At 42.1% G+C, this 19043-nt stretch overlaps 1 protein-coding gene and 1 non-coding gene across 4 annotated transcripts; one reads left to right on the forward strand and one right to left on the reverse strand.

Annotated features, from left to right (window-relative positions):
• Positions 1-3546: 3546 nt before the first annotated feature.
• Positions 3547-3695, reverse strand: LOC130475881 (U12 minor spliceosomal RNA). Its single transcript, XR_008933254.1, has one exon. It is a non-coding gene; the product is annotated as a U12 minor spliceosomal RNA (small nuclear RNA).
• A 364-nt stretch (positions 3696-4059) lies between these two features.
• Positions 4060-18829, forward strand: POLDIP3 (DNA polymerase delta interacting protein 3). 3 transcript variants are annotated; one of them, XM_056847320.1, is made up of 9 exons: positions 4060-4189; positions 6926-7313; positions 8072-8149; positions 9041-9136; positions 13569-13751; positions 14091-14168; positions 16494-16623; positions 17778-17844; positions 18328-18829. In XM_056847320.1, the coding sequence occupies exons 1-9, from the start codon at positions 4077-4079 to the stop codon at positions 18500-18502; spliced, it is 1308 nt and encodes a 435-aa protein (XP_056703298.1). In that variant the 5' UTR covers positions 4060-4076; the 3' UTR covers positions 18503-18829. The 3 variants fall into 3 exon arrangements, with proteins under 3 accessions (XP_056703298.1, XP_056703299.1, XP_056703300.1); XM_056847321.1 differs by having other exon boundaries at positions 8075-8149; XM_056847322.1 differs by lacking the exon at positions 8072-8149.
• Positions 18830-19043: the final 214 nt, after the last annotated feature.

Here is a 19043-nt window from a genome sequence, read left to right on the forward strand (position 1 = left end):
TTTTTTATTCCTGCTGAACAGAACCAGCAGGTAGGGGCACTGAATACCTATGTCCTTGAAATGCAATCTAGAGGTTTTATATCATAGATTTTGTAACCTCATTATTTGAAGATCCTTTCCTAACCATCTTGGTGGTGGTAGCATAACTAGATGGCCAACTCCTGATGCTTATCAGTTAGCTTCTTGCATCCCACCTGTTAAAGAGACTTTATGTTGTAATGTACAGAACACTAAAATGCTACTAAGTAGCTTCCTAAACCAGGACAGCTGGCTGGACCCCTCCAAACAGACATTACATTTAAATTAACTTGCTGTCAAAAATTGCTCTGATTAACTAATTTTACCATTTGAAAGTTTATTCCAATAGCTCAGAACCTGTATGTGAGTGAAAATATATGCATTCAGCAATCAGTCACAAGTTCTTGGCTGTTACTAGAAATCCCCTCAAGACTGCTTTAAGGATGTAGATGGGGACTAGAACTCCCACAGCCCAGCATTCTGCTCTGTATATGACTTGGCATATTCTCAGCTAGCTAATGGTAAGAGGCAATCCACCTGCATTTTGTCCAGCTGACATCAGAAAGTGTTGAGGTGTATATCTTGGCAGCCAATGAACCCTTCATCAGATCAATATGGTCAGTCCTGACCATCCGGTATCTAGCTAGTACTGAAATAACTTGAGCTATAATTCTTGTTCCCCTGTCACAATGTCCTATATTCTGGATATTTCTGAAAACAGACGTCTTGGATTATGTACCAAATTCCAGCTTTTTACCTAATAGTATTTTCCTATCCCAACAATCCTATAAATCTGGCCTGTGTGGTGTTATAGGTCTTTGTTTAACTTTAAGAGATCTTAAACTAGCAGAAATTCAACTACTCTATGTCAAGGTAAAATCTTACACAGAGTTTGTTTAAAACATTACTTCTGCAGACTGGTACTATGTTCTAAAATACTTGACCTTTATACTCTGATGTGGTTCAAAATTTCTTTTTTCAAACTGTCTCATCTGTAACCATTTGGTTCAGCTGCAAATAAAACCTATATACATTGGGTAGAGGCTAGAATACTGGAAGAGTGAAGTACACCATAGATTGCAGTTTATTTCAACTGTTTGAGTCAGTTTTCAACTATCAGTAGCTATGGAGGGTGATGGTAATGACAATGGTAATTCTGGAATGGCAACCTCTATCCGCATACATTTTTACTTGTGACCCATGGAATAAGATCTCCAAAGGGGCCTGTTTCGTCACAACCAGCAAACCCACGGTACCAAAAGGATGCATAGATGCAGTTTTCTGTGTAGATGACACTTCCAATTCATTATTCCTCTCCATTGCTTCCTGTCTATCCTGTATACTGTCTAGCTGCTAAAGTTCCATGCATTGTTTATTTCCTTCCATCCTATTAGCCTCTTGCTTGGACTCAGCTGTACAATGTGAGTAAATGTATACATGTAACTTGGATACATGAGAGAAAAGATGTCAAAAGTGCTTTTTCCCATTTGAAAGAGGGAGGGGACTAATTTCCCTTTAGGGTATCTTCAGGTGTTCTTAAAATTGTCCTTTGATTTGCACTGAAGCTGAATGAAAACAAACCTAGCTAAAGCTTGCATGTGCACATCAAAATGATTTATAGCCAAATAGGAAATGGCCTTTGTCAAGGCAAGCTTGAAAACAAATGTGTGGGGAAATTGTAAGGATGAGTTAGTAAATGCATAGCATGCAACTGGCTGCAAGTAGAGCAATGTGGGACTGATTAGAACTCTGAAAACCCTTCAGTTTTGAAGAAGGCCTGGTAAAAGTTGCTAAAGAAAAAGAAAAAAGCACACATAATGCCCTGACACGTCAGAGGCAGTTCCATTACACCATGGCATGGCTTCCCAAGAATAAACTGAAATACTGCTAAATCCTCACATATAACAGCTGCAACTGTTACAAGAGATGTAGTTGTACGGCTCTCTTCCAGAGTTGCTGTCCATTGTGACATGGAAGAACTGCTATATGGGAGAGGGGGGTTGTCAGCTATCACATTGCCACAGGAGATTCATTCCTAGTTCCTTGCTGAAATGCCACTGCTGCAAACTCCAGGACAAAGAGCCTCTGGTGCTGGCTGTAAGAATAAAGAGGATGGCTTTGCCTCTCTTCCTTATGCAGCCCTAGGTGCCCTCTGAAATTGTTCCCAATGGGACAGTGGGGGTATCAAAGTGAGGGGCTGTGTGAGGGGAAGGAATTAGCAAAAATTGCCCATAAGAACATAAGAAAGGCCCTGCTGGATCAGACCAAAGCCATCAAGTCCAGCAGTCTGTTCACACAGTGGCCAACCAGGTGCCTCTAGGAAGCCACTAACAAGCCCACCCCTCTTCCACAAGCAGAAATGCCTGCCATGAATGGAAAGGCAGATTAGGATCCAAGCCTGTACTTGGCAATATATCAGGAAGTTTAAAAATGTTACATGAGGGGGATGGGAGGGAGATACATGAGGGTGATGGTAAAAAAGTGTCTGAAAAATTGCATGTATGGTAGGGAGTGCAAGTCTAAAGAATTGCCCATTTATTCCTGGAAGCCCCATCAGTATACCTCTTCTGAGAGGGGAGGTGGGTAATTATCAATCCATTTTCACTTGTTTCATCACAATTCTAAAAGCTAAAAATATGAAGAAACTGACATTTTAAACTTTCAAATTTCAGTGCCTATTGCAGCACTATACTTGGCCTTGGGCTGTAAAATTCCTCAGTGCATGCTCCTTTTTGTATGGTTTTGTATGACTGTTCTTGGCTTTTGATGGCTGAATTGCAACTATGCAGATATAAAAAGCTCTGGCTCTCATGCCAGCATTAAACCCAGGATGTTTATCCATGGAACAGAACATATGCTACTGAGAGAAATGCATTAATTACCTCCATTCAGGATTTGGATATTTTCCCCAATCTGTCCCCTTTTTATTTTAACAAATGTATTTAAAGTTTAATGAAAGGACAATAAATAACACAAACCTTAAGACTGGTGGATATCCATATTATTAATCCCTTATGTAAATGGATATACCTCTGCAATTACGTCTCCTGCTCGCAACAAAATTAGGAGTGTTACATAACATGGATTTGGGGGGGGGGAGTGAAGTTAGTGTTTATTACATAGTATGAACTTGGTGGCACGTTTTGGCTGGGCGGGTGAGAGTGTGTCATAGGAATAAAGGGTTTTCTGTTGTTTGCTTAGATGCAAGTTACATTTTTAAAAAAATCTATTGGAAGAATACCTGATCCTTTTAAAGATGTTTAGGAGCGAAACCTGGAAGTAGAACACAATTCATGGCAAATTTTCCACCAGACAACGGTAAAAGTAGGAAAGACTAAGGATACCTGTGTCCTATGCTATAGGGAAATATTTATTTACAGAGTAAGATATGAACTTTTAAATTGTGAAGTTAAAAAGGGACTTGATATAGGTTATTATACATATGAATTAATCACTGTGGAATTGAATTAAAAGAGAAAAGGGAAGGGTTGTATTGAAATGGTTAATTATTTTTTGTAAAAGAGGGGACGGGCAGATCCACCACCGAGGCATCCCGCTAAGTAGGCGAGTCACCATAGGGACAACCTGTACCCGTTCAAAAATTCTTCTCACATTAGCAGTGAGGATCCGGGCGTCACCCCGGATCGTTATTTTCCTTACTCATAAGTTTAAGGCATACAAGACAATCTTCCAGGGAAGCCATGTGGAAGCGTCCAGTTGCTTTTCCAGTCAGGATGAGGAAACCTAAGTAATGAAAAAGGATCACAGCAGTTTCATAACATAACTTCAGGTCCTGTCGTCTCATTAAACCCTAAAGAAAAGTAGGAAAAGGCAGCTTTGAGGGGTTGAAACGGCCACTTGTGCCCCTTTGGCGAGTATGCAAATATCCATTGTGACCGCGAGGAATGATGGGAGCCTACCTCCTGCTGGGCTCGCTCTCGCGTCTCTTTTGTCGCTCCCGTCGAGCTCATTCGGAGGCATCGCGAGATGTCCCTCCCCCTCTCCGTTGCTGTGAAGAGAGAGAGGGGGCAACCGAAGACCGGAAGTAGTTAAATCTCATGTCCGGGCTTCGGTCGCTGCGACTTGTCTCCAGGCCTAGCGAAAACATGGCGGACTTGTCTCTGGACGAGCTGATCAGGAAGCGCGGTGTCAATGTAAACCTGAAGGGGAGGTGAGCTGAGGAGAAGAGGAGCGGCATGCAGAACCCCAGTTGGCGACCCCCCCCACACACACACACACCCTTCTCGCGTGCAGCGCAGATCCGGGTTCTGTTCGGGGTAGTCCCCGCTGTTGGTTCGGGGACTGCACCGTGTTCCTTGGTTGGCTACGTCTTTTGTCGCTTGTAACCTGCTCGAGCGTTTGGCTCTGTTGGGCCTTCGAGCTGGTGGTGTGTGTGTGCTTATGTGTGCGCATTCGCGCGCCGGGAACCTGGAATGTAATAATTGAATGTGGTGCCTGGGTGTGCGCTGGTGTGTGTGTGTGTGGGGGGGGGGCGGTGGTAGTGAATGTGGGTCTGTAGTGAGATTGTGGCTCGACCCTTCCCTCAGTCTGATTCTCTCCCTCCCCAAAAATATTGAGCTACTGTGGAATCTCAAGGGTGTGCCTCTTGCAGTGTCTCAAGAGATGCTCTGGGGATGCCCGTCGTTGGCTTTAGCGTTGCCTATCATGGAGCCTGCTGGGGCAGTGGGGCTACCCTTGCCTCTTCCCTTTCCGGGTTGTTGAAAAATTTAGTCCATACTATTTCATTTTCCCAGAGGAAACATCCCTTCTCTCTCCCAGTGTTGGTTTCTCCATGTTGTAGATTCCCTATCTATTCATTGTCAAGCAGTCACTCAGTCTAAAGCAGTGGTTCCCAACCCTTTTTTGACCAGGGACCACTAGGACTTTTTTGTTCGGTGCAGGGACCCCAAGGTTCAAAATAAAAATTCCAAGAATTTGAAAATAAACTTTAATCATAACTGTTAGTTAAACATTAAACTTAAAATAATATTTGAATATATATTTTTATAATAGAGAACTTTTAATTGAAAATATTAATTTATTATGGGTTTATAACTTTGTTTCGCGGACCATAATTTAGTTCTCGCGGACCCCCGGTTGGGAACCAGTGGTCTAAAGTGTTGTCTTCCTAGTTTGCCATATTGCTCTTTGTCGTCTAAGAGACAGCTGCCTGTTTCGAATCACAAAGAGCTCAAACATGATATAGTCCCTACTCTGAGTTTTTATAATCTGTATTAGCTGAACAACATAAGGATGCAGGGAAAAGCTAGGAAATGTCATTGTGTCATCAGCTGTATTTTACAGAAATCAATAAGACAGGCCCCTATTAAGAGGAGTTTATAATCTAAAGTTTGACATGAGGGACAGAGTGGCTAGGATAAATGGCTTGATTTCATCCATCTTTCTGTTGTCTGTGTATTTATTTTCATTTAACCCCTCCCTACACCACTGTTACCTATCTATTATTATTAGTCCTGTGCTAGATCTGTTTTAAATGTTCTAAATGATCTGTTCAGCGCTAGAATGATGGGTGTTTTCTGACTTCCTACCAGCCCCTCTGACCCTGTCTTCCCCATGATATTTATCCTGAACACCTACAGGAGCTTTCTACTTATATTCTGATGGTCCTTGAATTTTGTGATTTATAGTATCATTCCTTGGGATGCTACCAGGCTGTTGAAAAATTGTTCTCTGTGTCCTAAGGCCTGCGTGTAACATGTAATTAACTATTGATGTTTGTTGCCATCACAGCTACAGTGATGGTTCTTTATCCCAATGAAACTTAGGGGGGGAAAACCCATAATAACATATCAGATTTAGATAGCATTATTGGGATGGCAGTGGGGAGGAAGCATCCCACCAATATATGTAGTCCAGCTCTCTTCCTAAGAGCAGAGTGCCTGTCCAGCCTTCTCCTTGGGAAGCACAATGAAAGATTTTGTAACCTTCCTAGGCAAGCATTCTAAGAGTGTGGACTGCTAGACAGTGTCACCAATGGTACTTTTTGCTGATTTTGCCACCGGCCACTTGACAATAGAGAACTATTTGCTGTGAAAGAAGGGGCCTTGTTTTGCTTAAATTATGTTTCAGAGCTGTGTGCCTTTGTGGCAGAGCACTAAGATAAATGTCACCATATGCTCATCTACTGTGAAGACCAGAGGGACTCTTGTCTTTTGGCAGGCACTAACATCAGATTTTAAGGTGCTGGCTCTGCATAGGGCTACACAAACATCTTAAATTCCTATATGCTGGCATCAAGTTTTTACTCTCCCAAGTCACCAGGTAGCTATCATATTTTTAGTTCTGCTTTTAGCCAGGGTCCAGCCATTTGAGTGAAATGACTAAATATGAAGATTGGCCCAGATGGTCTTTGAAACATGGTTGTAAAGTAATCTTAATCTGCCCTATTTCCAGTCTATGAAAAGTGTCTCTGTGGAGACTGATAGACTTCTTGGTAAGTTGACTAGATTGTGGTTAGAACTTCCAACTTCCCAGTCATCTAATATAATTTGTCGTTTCTCATCATTTTAATGCAATACTTAAATGGTCCGGCCTCCATGAGTACAAATCTGGAGCAAGAATCTGGATTCCAAATTTGGGGACCAATGAAGGACAAACTGTTCCACCCCCTACTCTGTGCCATAGTAACATGCAAATAATTGTATTTAAGTAACTAATAGGAAAGTACAACTATGTGCTTGGTGACTGCTTTACAGGACTTAGTTCTTCTCTGATCAGCTCTGTCCTTCATGTTGCATGTATATTAGTGCTGTTCAGTTTCACTTCAGATGATAAAATCTCCCCAGTCTGATTGAGAGCTGGCTGTCTCCCTGTGTTTGTGTTTTATTGTTTGTTTAAACTAATTGAAAAGTTGCATTTCATGTAATATTTGATGTTTCTGTTCCAGGTTGAATACCAGGCCAGTATTTGGTGGTCTCAGATCTCGAATTGGAGTCCAACAAACTTTTCTTGGCAGGCCAACATCAAGTCTTGGTTTCCAACGGACATTTGATGCACGTCAAAAGATTGGTGTTACTGATGCCCGGCAGAAAATTGGTGTGAAAGATGCCCGGGAGAAACTGCTTCAGAAAGATGCCAGGTTCAAAATCCAAGGGAAAGTACAGGATGCCCGAGAGATGCTCAATTCTAGAAAACAGCAAAGTGTCGAGAAGGTGACCAAAGTTGTTGATGCCAGAGAGAAGATCAGCTTGAAAAGGAGTGCACCTACTGCAGCCATTATAAACAGTGCTATGGAAGCAGTGGCCCCTGCCGTGAAGATAACAAAAACTATTCAAGTAGGTTATGGTTGTCAGCTGCTAGAGAGATGGCACCAAGTCTTTCAGAGGGAACAAATGGGGAAAGCTGTAACATAGTGTAATTGTAAGAGTGATAAATTCATGCATGTGAATTCTGGATTTTTGTTTATACAATAACCTGGGGTTTAAAGCATAGATATCCGAATTCATCCTGCCATGTACGTTTTTTGTATATTGAAACCGGTTTCTCCAAAATTTAAATTGTTCCTCTCGTGATCTCACTTGGGTTTTATTTCTCCAAAATTAAATATGGGGAATATTTTAATGTTTACTCTATCAAGACTGCTTGCTTTGGTATGGAATACTAGTACAGTGTTTGTACATATTTTTGGAAGGAAATCTACAGAATAAAATTGCTTGTAATTTTCTTGGGTATATGTAAGAATTTATATCAGCATTATGTAGTTGGTTTTTAAGATATGATATACAATATCTAGTACAGTTTCTCCCTTCTACACAGAGGGGAAAGGCCGGGATAGTGTTATTGCAATATTGTTTTTGAATCTTAGAATCTTACAATGTATCTTATAATGTCTATCAGTCAAATGTCGCATGGAAGTGGGAGGGATGGTAGGGTTACAGTGTACTTCTTAAGGAAAAGACAGTTTGGTACAGAATGATCCAGTGCTGCTTATAATCGTAAACTGCAGGCTGGAGGAGCCTCATATTCTCCTATGAACTTAGGCCAGGCAATGTGTGCCCTGGTGTTAATGATGTAACTTTCTCCCTTACCACAGCAGAAGGCTGCAGCTCCATCACACACTCACCCTGCAGGTATGAAGATCAATGTTGTGAACAATCACACACACAAACAGGTGCGTGTCATTCATTAGCTGGGTGGGAAAGGCTCAGTTACTGTAAAACACTAGGAAGGTTTTGAACAGAAAGTATGCTTGTTTTATAAGATAGGCAAATGATTTGAACCTTCGCTTGCTTTGTGTAAATAATACATTTATGGGACATGGGCTCAGAGCGTTGTCTGCATTCTGTTCATTCAGACAAATCATTAAGGATCATATACAGTATTTCCAATGACCGATCGTTGTCATGATAGTACTTTTGAAACCTTCCTCACTGGTTCTGTACTCAACTCTTAGTGCCTTTCACACTTGCAGTATCCTATGACCTCTCTTTCCTGCCTCTCTTGACATCACTGGCTGATCTTATTTGAAGTCACAGTGAACCTGTGCAGGCAGACTGTCATATCACCTCTGGCTGCAGTTGGCTTTGCTGCTTTCATTTGACAGAGAGACTGGTTAGACTAGTACTATCTGGTTGAGTGCTGAGACAGGTCAAGGAGAAATTGAATTTTGAGATCTATTAGTAGTTTCCATTAAAATGTGTTATGCAGTTTTGAGGGGTGCTTGATATAAGCTGGCTGAGCTGTTTTGAAACTGTTCAGTGAGCACAGACTATGATGTCCATGAAGTCCTGTGTTGCTTCAGAGAGAAGGTACATGCATGTTTTCATTGCTTAAACTAGGAAAATCCCTGGAAACCAGTTGGACAGTATGCCACAGCATTGAAACGGATGTGCCTGAGACCATTCTCAAGGGACATCAGAGTAGTTATTTAATAGCTTACATCATGAAACAGCTTACCTCAAGAAAGCCAAGTCTCCTTGGAATATCCATCTCACATTTTAAAAACCAGAAATCTCAAGTAAACTGCTGTCACTTAAATCATTTATTTGCTATTTGTTTTTAGTGCCTGTACGATATGGAAGATGAGGAAGAAACTGTATCTCCCCTTCCTAGCAAACAGATGAAAATTACTACCACAAACAGCTTTCTCCATAATGCAGTAAGTGTGTCAGGCTCCGGCCTGGTACAGAGTGGCCTGGTAAGCCAGATGGTATTTCAAGGTCGAACTGTCTAAGGTTGTTGTGTCTGCCCTACCCTGGGAAAGGGCAAGTCCTATCGGGGGTTTGCTGTAGCAACCAGGAATCCTCCCGAATGTTCACTCTCCAGAATGTTCACTCCTACTATATATCGTCTGTACCCTTAGAGTCCCCCCCCATTAGTGTCCTTGCTTATTTACACGTCGATTTCTGCATCTCGCTGTATATTTCTCAATAAATCATCTTTCTACGGAAGACCTGCCTAGAGGGTGATTTGTGGGATTTGTCAAGTGGGCCCAGAGCTGACATTATGACACTAATCTGCTTCCTACTTTTCACCTTCCTCTCGTCGTCACCCGCGTCTTCGGTGGTCGCTCCTGGAGGAAGCGTGCCGCGCTCATCAAGAGTCTCACCGGCTGGCGGGACTGGTTGCCTCGCAGTGGGTCCGCCTCGAGAGAGCAGCGCTCGTGGAGTCGCATGAGGAAGCGCTCTGGGCCAGGGAAGAAACCCTTAACCCAAAAGAAACCCTTAACCCAAAAGTCTCAGTAGCTTATTCTTTTATAACCCTCTTCCCCCAAGCCCCTGATGTGCACATGAATGCTGACATGCTGTGTGCATACATTGAATGAACAAATTATTGCAGCCTTTTTGTCCTTGTATTTATTTACAAATACATGGTGTTGTGGGCCTGCCCAATTCTGTTTAATTATACTTCCAGACTTACCTCTGAACAAGTGTCCCCTTGAATTGAAGACATATGACACTGTTGCAGAGTTCAAATGCAGTCTTCTCTTTTACCTGTCTGCTCATTGCTGTTTTCATGCCTTCTTATTGCTTGGGCATTTTATCCTGCTGGTTATGTGTAATGCATACTTATTCAAGCTATGGATCACAGGAATCAAGAATGGAGGAAAAGGCAAGTAGGGAAAGAAGAGCAAAAGTCTAGCTTCTGCTAGTCAAGTACAGCCCAATACTGAACCTGCATCGCTTTATATCTGAACTGCTTGAAGATAATTTTAGAATTTAGAGTTTGGTAATTTGTGGCCTCCTGGTGCTTATTTGCAGTCCAAAATTGATATTAAGTTGGAATACAAGAAGGGGGAAAACTTCCGCCTCCCACTAGCTCAGTCTTCCTCATCTCTTTCTCAGCTCCTCACCTGCTGCCTTTCTGCCATCCAGCCCTCCTATTCCCATCTCCCTTCCTCCTTCCTTCTTCCCAACCTGCTTGTCATCACCTCTTGCTCTCCCTCCAATCCTTCTGTTTGTGCTGTGTCCTTCCATACTGGCTGTTGTTGTCTGTCTTCTCTAACCTTTCCATGGTCACCTTTTTCTGCCCCCCAACCAGCAATGTTTAGCAGGGGTGGTAGGCAACTCTAAAATGGCAGCCAGGTCTCACAACACTATGATGAGAGATCTCCTCCCCCCCCCCATTAAGTTGTGATGTCTGTACAATTTTTCCTGCAAACCTGAGGGTCTCTCCAGGTTTGCAGAAAAATTCCCTCTAACTGGGTGGACCTCTCTTGTAGATTTTTTAAAATCTACATTGGGGCATCATGTTCAGCATTGGATAAATTTTTGTTTATAGACTGCTTTCCAGATGAGTTATGAAATGACACGTCCTATTGCTGTTAATTCACTTTGAGCTTTAGCCAAAAGTTTATGAAGATTGTTATGATTCTTAACCATTTATACCACTAAACTTCATTGTCTGCTTCATAGGTAAACAATCCTTGCCTTTGATTTTTCATGGGGGCTTCTTTTTGGGGAGGAAGGCTTTCTTAGTTGCTTATTTGACTAGTTTATTTAGTAGTTTATGTGTTGCCTATTCCTCTCTAAGCTAAAGCCTTTATTTTTTAAGACTATAGCCGACTTCCTCTGGAACAGCGCTACTGCCCTTAATGGAATTACTTTGACTGGAATAGGCTGTGGGTTGCAACCTAATTCTGTCATTTATATTGAAGTTGTTTCCTTCTCTTCGTTGCCCTTGTCCACTTTTGTGTCTGTATCTGTTAAAACTTTGAAATAGTCAATCAGAATGGCACAATGCAATGAATGGATTAATTTTGGAGCATTATATTTTGTGGCATTTTTCCTTTGTGATCAGACCAGCAAACAGAGATGACATTTTCAGCATGTTATCAAAAATTTTCCCTGTATGGTACAAGCCATCATGGCACTCAGTATTGTTTTGGCAATTTCAGAATCTAGGTGCATAACTTTTGAAAGATTTTTTACATAATTCTTATTGGTCATATGCTGTGTTTTAATGCTTCTTGCATAGTCTACACAGTTGACCCCTTTTTTCAAACTATTATAAATACTTTAACAGTCTTAGAACCGACCTTTCCTTGTTTTCCAGCTTAACCCATGATACCAAGGCAGCACATTGGCTGCAACACTGCATATTTGCATGGCTGAAGTTTGCCACTGTAGGTTTTTCCTATTTTGTTATGTGACAGGAAATGCTTGGTACGTGTGCACTGAGAGGTGACCCCAGGTCCATGTGAAATATTTTTCTTTCACAAAGAATATGCATAATTTTGGATCATAGCCATTAGGTAGGAATCAGCATGCCTCTTTAGCATGTAAAGTGGGTAGAAAAAAAATTCCTACCCTTCTTGTATTCTAGCTGGTCTTGTGTTTTCATCCCCCCTTACTGTTGTCCTTTTCTCCCTTGGGCTATGTTGCTCCCCTGCCTCATCCCAGTGTCTTCTAAGCTGTGATCTTATGCACACCTACTAAGGAGTAAGTCCTATGGAACTTGAGGATTATTTTCTAGAAAATGTACATAAGGTTGTGCTGGATCTTAGAAGCCTCTATAGCGCAGCCTTCCAAAAAGCTGCAGTTTGAGGCTTTCTCTTTTCCACCTTTACTGGAAATGAGGACAGCCCCATTAGCAACTTTCGAAATGCTGCCCCACTGGGATGACTCTTTCTTCCTGCAGAAAGGGGACGAAATCCTGTTCCACCCTCCACAGCACAGCTCTGTTTAACATGGGACAACATCATGAGGGCTGTGTGAGATGGTATTGCAGTGTGCAAGGAATACAGCGCTAAAGTTCATTGCCAATTGCTTGGGACTGGTGTTTGCCTTTCTCCCAGAAAGGGTGAGGGCTGCATCTAGAAACTTCCAAGGATCCCATTATAGGGCTTTCTTCTGTTCGAGTCTCAGCAAGCTCTTTGGGACAAGAAGGGTTTAGCTTGGTCACATGGGGCAGTTTTTGCTTGTCACAGACCAAGAGGTGAATGATTTTTATTTACCGCCTACATAGCAAACTATCTGATGTATTTAAAGAATTGCTCTGATAGTTCTGCAACTTTGTTTTCTCTGGGCTCTTTTAGCTAAGACATTCTTTGATCAAAGTAATTTTCCCACTCTAATTATCTGGATAAATGTGCTTCTCTTGTATAGGGTTGTTGTTTTGCCTTTGTAATTGCTGCTTTAATTCCCCCCCCCCCCCGGTAACTTCACGATTGTGTGATTCCACTTTTTGAAATTGCTGGATTTAAAACACTGTTTTTTGGTATAAGAATTCTGAATTTGGTTGCACGATGGGGACTGTTGCAAGATGGCTCCTTCAATCTATATGTGACTGAGAGCCAGTGTGGTGATTATAGCAGGGCCCTAGAGAGATCTTATCTAGCCTGCAAGCCAGCCAAGGCAGCCACCCCCCCCCACACACACACACCTGATTTGGGCTGGCAAGGCATGGCCCATCCTGACCGTGACATTTATGTCACATCCGGCCCTCGTAACAAATGAATTCACCACCCCTGGATTAGAGTGTTGGACTAGGATTTGGGAGACTCAGGTTTTAATCCCCATTCTGCCATGGAAGCTTGCTTGGGTGACCTTGGGCCAGTCACACACTCTCAGCCTAACCTGTTGTTATGAGAATAAAATGGAGGAGAGGAGAATGTTGTACGATACTGAGGGTCCCCATTGTGGAAAACAGTGGGGTATAAATGATGTAAATAAAATATTTTGTTATACTGAAGCTGCCATGGAGCTTCTGCAGGAAGAGTTTAACTTCCTGCCATGGCATTTCTGGTGTGGGGGATATCTGTTTCATTCTGTCAGATTAAATGGTTATAATGGATGTCATTTCTCTGTACACAATGTGAAATATTTCCCCTTTCAGAGTTCTCTAGAAATGCAAGTACTTTAGGCCCAGATGGTTGTTATCTAACGGTAGCCTTTCTGAGTGCGTTAGAGACATTTGGCAGTTGGGATTGAGTAGCTGCAGGTCTTTCTCTCACCACATTGACTTTGTTCCTAAGCTTAAATCTCTCTAGAATGGGAGATGATGCTGATCGGCATTTGGCTGCTTAGTGAGAAAGGTTCTAGATGTAGCACTTACAACATTCAGGGATGTTTTGTTCTCCATTTATGTAGGCTGGGCTCAGTGGCAGCAAGTTCTCTTTGTCAAAGACTGTTCCCCTCACAAAAGTTGTCCAGAATGATGCCTATACAGCCCCTGCAGCTCCACCTTCCCCCATCCGGACAAAGGCCCTGACAAACATGTCCCGAACCTTGGTGACCAAGGAGGAACCCCCTAAAGAGCCTGCACCAGTTGAGGTGAGTAAAGGATCCAAAAGAAGACCCCTTTGCAGCAGCTACAGGCCCTTTACTTATAACAAACAACTCCTCACTTAACTTTTCCCAAAACTTAAGAGCAGAACTGAATGTGTATTCCAGAAATAACTTGAACTGATAGAGTTTGAGACCCAAGAGAGCCTGTTAACGTTTGGATGAAAGAAGAGCCTAAGAGGCTAGCAGGAATCATGCAAAACAGTGGAAAGTGTGTAAAGGCCAAACTTTGCTGCGTTGTAATCTATCCATCAGTTTCCCTCTTCTGCTCCCACCTGTCATGTCCTTTCCATTCTGCATATGACACATTTGCCTGTTTCTTCGCAGCCGGCCTTCAGCCCATTAGAAGGTACCAAGATGACTGTGAATAATTTGCACCCTCGAGTCACAGAGGAGGACATTGTTGTGAGTATCATGTTGTTGGGGCCTGGAGGCTGGGACTGATCTGTTTCCTGTATCCCTATTCTGAATGATTTGCACTGGTTACCCATCTGCTTCTAGGCACAATTCAAAGTGCTGGTTCTTACCTTTAAGGCCCTAAATGGCTTGGGGCCAGGGGGTCTGAAGGACCGTCTCCTCTCATACTCTTTACCTTACAGTTCAGATCTGCTGAGTCAGTGGTGACTCAGGGCATTTTCTGTAGTGGCACCTTGACTTTGGAATGCCCTCCCCTTTGAGGCTTGCCTGGTGCCTGCTTTACTTTAATTCAGTTGCTAGGCTAAAACACATCTTTTGACCCATGCTTTTAAGTAAGGAGTATCTTACCAGCTTTTAAAATAGTCTGCTTCTGTTTTTGGATAGTTCTTAATACTATTTATGTCCAATGGCATGTTTGTAATATGGTGATGTGGTTTTAATTGTAAGCTACTTCAAGCAGGACTCTGAATAAGTGGCATAGAAATATCCTCAATGAATAAATAAAATTATTCCTAAGGTGTAAATTAGTTTGGGATGTGAGCTTTCTTCAGAGATACTGGAGAATCTAAGCTGGTACTCTGTTCACTTGTTCATCCTCTAGTGTGATATGTGCCATAATATTGCCAACAGTGCCCTTCTGCCAAAGACAAATAGGTCAGTCCAAATGCAAAAGCATAAATTAGCACGTCTGGCATTAAAAATAATAATATTCAGAAAACAAGGGGAGGGGATAGTTCAATCTCCCAGGCCACTCTATTACTGACCTGATCTTTACCATCCCTCAATAAAAGAACTCCAAAGGAAGACTCCAGTGTGACAATTTTTTTAAAAAAAATATTTATTTATTTTGTGATTTATAGCCCGCCCTCCCCGGCCAAAGCCGGCTTAGGGCGGGTAACATCATACAAAAACAATGCTGAATTGGTTTCACACTTCTCTCCCCCCCCCCCCACTTGTTATTCATTCACTAATAAGATAAGTTATTTATTATGGTCAAAGGCCACCTCAGAAGTGAATATAATAGTCACTATTAGTGTAAAAAGTCTAAGTAAAACCTTGGACTCTGTATCCATTGCAGGTGTTAACTAGTGAACTGCCTAGCTAGTGAATGTTTTTTTTCTTGATTAGATTTGAATTTTGGATAATTGCATTATAGTAATGTACTTCCTATATTTCATAGCCCCTTAACCTTGATGGTTGTTTATTTTTAATGCCCCCTAAATAAAATAACTTCATAATAAGAATACACTCGGTCCATCTGAAGAAGTTCGCTCTTGTCCATGAAAACTTATTCTGGAATAGTTTTTGTAGTCTTCAAGGTGCCACAAGACACCTGATTTATTTTTGTTGCTACAGACAACCTCTGTGGAATTAGTTTTCCATCAGTAGTGGAAGGCATCCTGCAGAATTCTGACATTTGTGCTGAGTAGGCAAAACTAGTCAACCTGGCTTGCAGGATATCCCCAGTAGTGGAAACAAGCTTAAAAAAAAATTGACTGTGATGGCCTCGATTTTTTTCATACTAAATAACCCTATTACTGCATGCATTTATAGCACCTAAGTGTACCATATCTTAATACTTCATGTGTTTCTCACATGCCAAGTCTTTCAAATCTGTAATACTGCTTAGTTTTTTTCAAAAAGGCTTACAGTGGAAGCATTAAAATGCAATAATAATTGTATTAAAACGCTGAAGAATTGGAACTCAAAACAGTAACTAAAACACACTAGGACTAAAATAAAACAGCAGAGACTAAAACAAAACTCAGCCACTAATGACCTAGATCAGGGGTCCCCAACCTTTTTGAGCCAATGGTTTGGTGGGCGCAGACACAAAATGACTGCCACAAATTGGCTGCTACAAGAGGGGTAGTCATCCACAAAATGGATGCCTCATCTTACCTTCATTCGCACAGTGAAGATCCTTTTGCTCTGCTGGCAGCTGCTGCCAAAACAATGTGTTTAAAAAATCTGCACACCCAATCAAATCTTCAGTGGCCAACCAGAAGTCTTGCTGGGCAAAAGTCCCACCTAGCCCTGCCCACTTTCTAAAAACACTTGTCGGGCACCAAGGCATCCACAAGCCCCACGTTCAGATCCCTGGACTAGGTGAATACAACTGTTTTTATGAAACAACAGAGGATTTGTCTGAAGAGAGTGTTCTGCAACAGGTGCATCACGTTAGGAAAAAGACCTTCTCCACAATATCTATATACCTAGCCTCTGCTGGTGGGAGCACTCAGAAGGGCCTATAGTATATATGTCTTAAACATAAGCAATAATAATAAATCCAGGTATTTGCTCTTTCCACAGGAGTTGTTCTGCGTATGTGGTGCCCTGAAGCGAGCCCGTCTAGTGCACCCTGGAATGGCTGAGGTTGTGTTTGTGAAAAAGGAGGATGCCATCACTGCGTATAAGAAATACAACAACAGGTGCTTGGATGGTAAGTGTAGCATTGTGCCCCACCGGAGTCCTTAGATGGTACTGCTGATGTATTAATTATTTGAAAGAACTTGTCAGAACCTGGGAAGAGGGGTCGTAATTTCTTCTGGGAAGGCCCAAAGTCAATTTTTAGAAATTGTTGGGCGCTCAGCACACAGCCACAAAATCTACCCTCTTTGGGAAGGTATCACAGTATTGCCCTTTTTGTGGAAGCCCAATAGTTGAGACTATAAGGACACTTTAGTCAAGACCCATGCCTGGTTACCTGTACATGCGGGAAACCTTTGTTGATCCACTAAAAGGAGAGAGATTCATTATGAGTATGTTTTCTGACAAAAATAATTGGGCTCTAAGAATTGTGTTCTTTGCTAATTTTTATTAAAATGGGGGGGAAAGATGACAAGCCTTGTTGGGGATGGAAAGCAAGCTCTTTAGGCTTGTCTGTTTATGTCTCCTTTTCACTTCAGTCTCAGTATTTTTGTAAGAAAAAACACAACACCTTTCAATAACACAGCAACATTGCTTTGACTTTCAACTTGACTTTGTTCTATTAAGGAATGAAAATAACAATCAGCCCCAAGGAGTAGGCTTTGCAAAGTTCTTGGGCAGGTATCCAGACGCTAACTCTCAAACAGATGGCTAGGTCTCTGCCACGGATATTATGCTTTGCACTGAAATGTAGTCTGGGTTACAGTGTAAATAAACAGTAACGCAAGTAGAAGTCGCAGAACTGAGATGATCTATCAAAATTCATGAAGGAAAATTCTAGTTGAGGGGTATGTTGGGCATCTGAGGATGGGGCAGGAGTTCACTGCTACCTCCCCATCTCTTCCTATTGTGCATTTAATCACCCCCCCCCACCAACTTTGCTTTCTACCTGATTGCTTTCTACCCCCAGCAAGTTGGGTTTTAATTTTAACGACCTTGGAAGGATGGAAGGTTGAATCAACCTTCAGCTGGCTACCTGAAACTGACTTCTGTCGGAATTGAACTCAGGTCATGAGCAGAACTTTGATTGCAGTACTGCAGCTTACCACTCTGCGCCACGGGTCTCCTGTCAATCCTCCTCCACTTTCAGTAGGAGTGATTAAAAGGTGGGTGCAATGCCTCCTTTCTATGGTAGAATATTTAGTTTCTTTTGTTTTCATTCACCAGGGCAACCAATGAAATGCAACCTTCATATGAATGGAAATATCATCACATCTGACCAACCCATCTTGCTGTAAGTATGTTCAAGGAACTATGTTATTTTGCTTGGGAGCATCATAGAATATCTTGTCCTGTAGCAGAATGTCACAGGTTTGTTTAAAAGGGAGATAAGAGCCTCTGTTCATTTTCCTCTTTAAATATCAGGCTTTTGCCGCACAAATTTTGTGCTGCATATGCAGCAGCTGTACTTCTTGCTTAAGATTACATCACATTTCTCCCAGCCTATAATTGCTAGCTTTGATCACCAGAAGGAGAATTTTGGTTCAAAAGTGCAACTGATCCACATTCCACCCTTCAAGTGGAATGAGGTGTTTGAGTTTCCCTGTTCTGCATTATTCTCCCCGTGATGTTGGATAACTTAAGTAGCCTAAAATATACTTTTGGCTTAAGCTAGCTATGCAGTACCGTGGCTGGGAGCCAATGAAAAGCGTAAACTTGAACGCTCATCTCAGTATTTTGTTTTGACATGAAGTCTGATCTTGTTTGTTTCCCATAGTCGATTAAGTGACACCCCCTCAGTGAAGAAAGAAGGTGAACCACGTCGGACAAGTGTAGGAGCCTCCTCAAATCCACCTGCTGAGGTGGACCCTGATACCATCTTGAAGGCACTCTTCAAATCCTCAGGGACCTCCTCTTCTGTGCAGCCTACAGAGTTCAAAATCAAACTTTGAGGAGTGGAAGACAAGAAGTGGACTGGAAAACTCGTTGAGCACGGGAAATAGGGAGACATGTGCAGGAACACAACTGTTACTGCAGTTGACCATACTGAGACCTTTGTTTTTCTACAATTGCTACCTTCCTGTACAATAGTACTGTCCCTAATATATGTGTTCCGTTTTCATAGTTTGAGTTTTTTGTCTGCATATTTCTAAAGGATTAATCTTCCCTTCCTTCAGTGAGAAGTAGAGCACCAAGCGTAGACCATGTAACTCCTTCCTTTGTTTCAATCCTCTAGTAGTCAACCAGGAAAAGTGCATCTGGCAAAAGGGCACAACAAGCATCTTGTTTGGGCTTGCAGCCTTTGAGTGAGAGATGGAGTCCCTTTCCTTTTGACTGGTGATCATTTTCAGCGCAGCAGGGTGTGGGGATGAGACCAGGTGTGGTGCTGGACTTCCACACCCTTAGTAATAGCATTTACAAGTTTTTAAACTATAAAATTACACTCATGCAGCATCCCAAATCAATTAAGGCAGAGAAGAAGGAAGGGGCTGT

The sequence above is a fragment of the Euleptes europaea genome, chromosome 3 (assembly GCF_029931775.1).
Source record: "Euleptes europaea isolate rEulEur1 chromosome 3, rEulEur1.hap1, whole genome shotgun sequence".
Taxonomy (NCBI): domain Eukaryota; kingdom Metazoa; phylum Chordata; class Lepidosauria; order Squamata; family Sphaerodactylidae; genus Euleptes; species Euleptes europaea.

What these genes read in the sequence shown, in the direction of transcription:
- POLDIP3 (XM_056847320.1), top strand. Translation starts at nt 4,077, where the DNA reads ATGTCCGGGCTTCGGTCGCTGCGACTTGTCTCCAGGCCTAGCGAAAAC. An exon ending in AAGAGCCTGCACCAGTTGAG is followed by an intron (nt 13,752 to 14,090) that starts GTGAGTAAAGGA and finishes GTTTCTTCGCAG; the next exon opens with CCGGCCTTCAGCCCATTAGA. An exon ending in TCTGACCAACCCATCTTGCT is followed by an intron (nt 17,845 to 18,327) that starts GTAAGTATGTTC and finishes TGTTTCCCATAG; the next exon opens with TCGATTAAGTGACACCCCCT.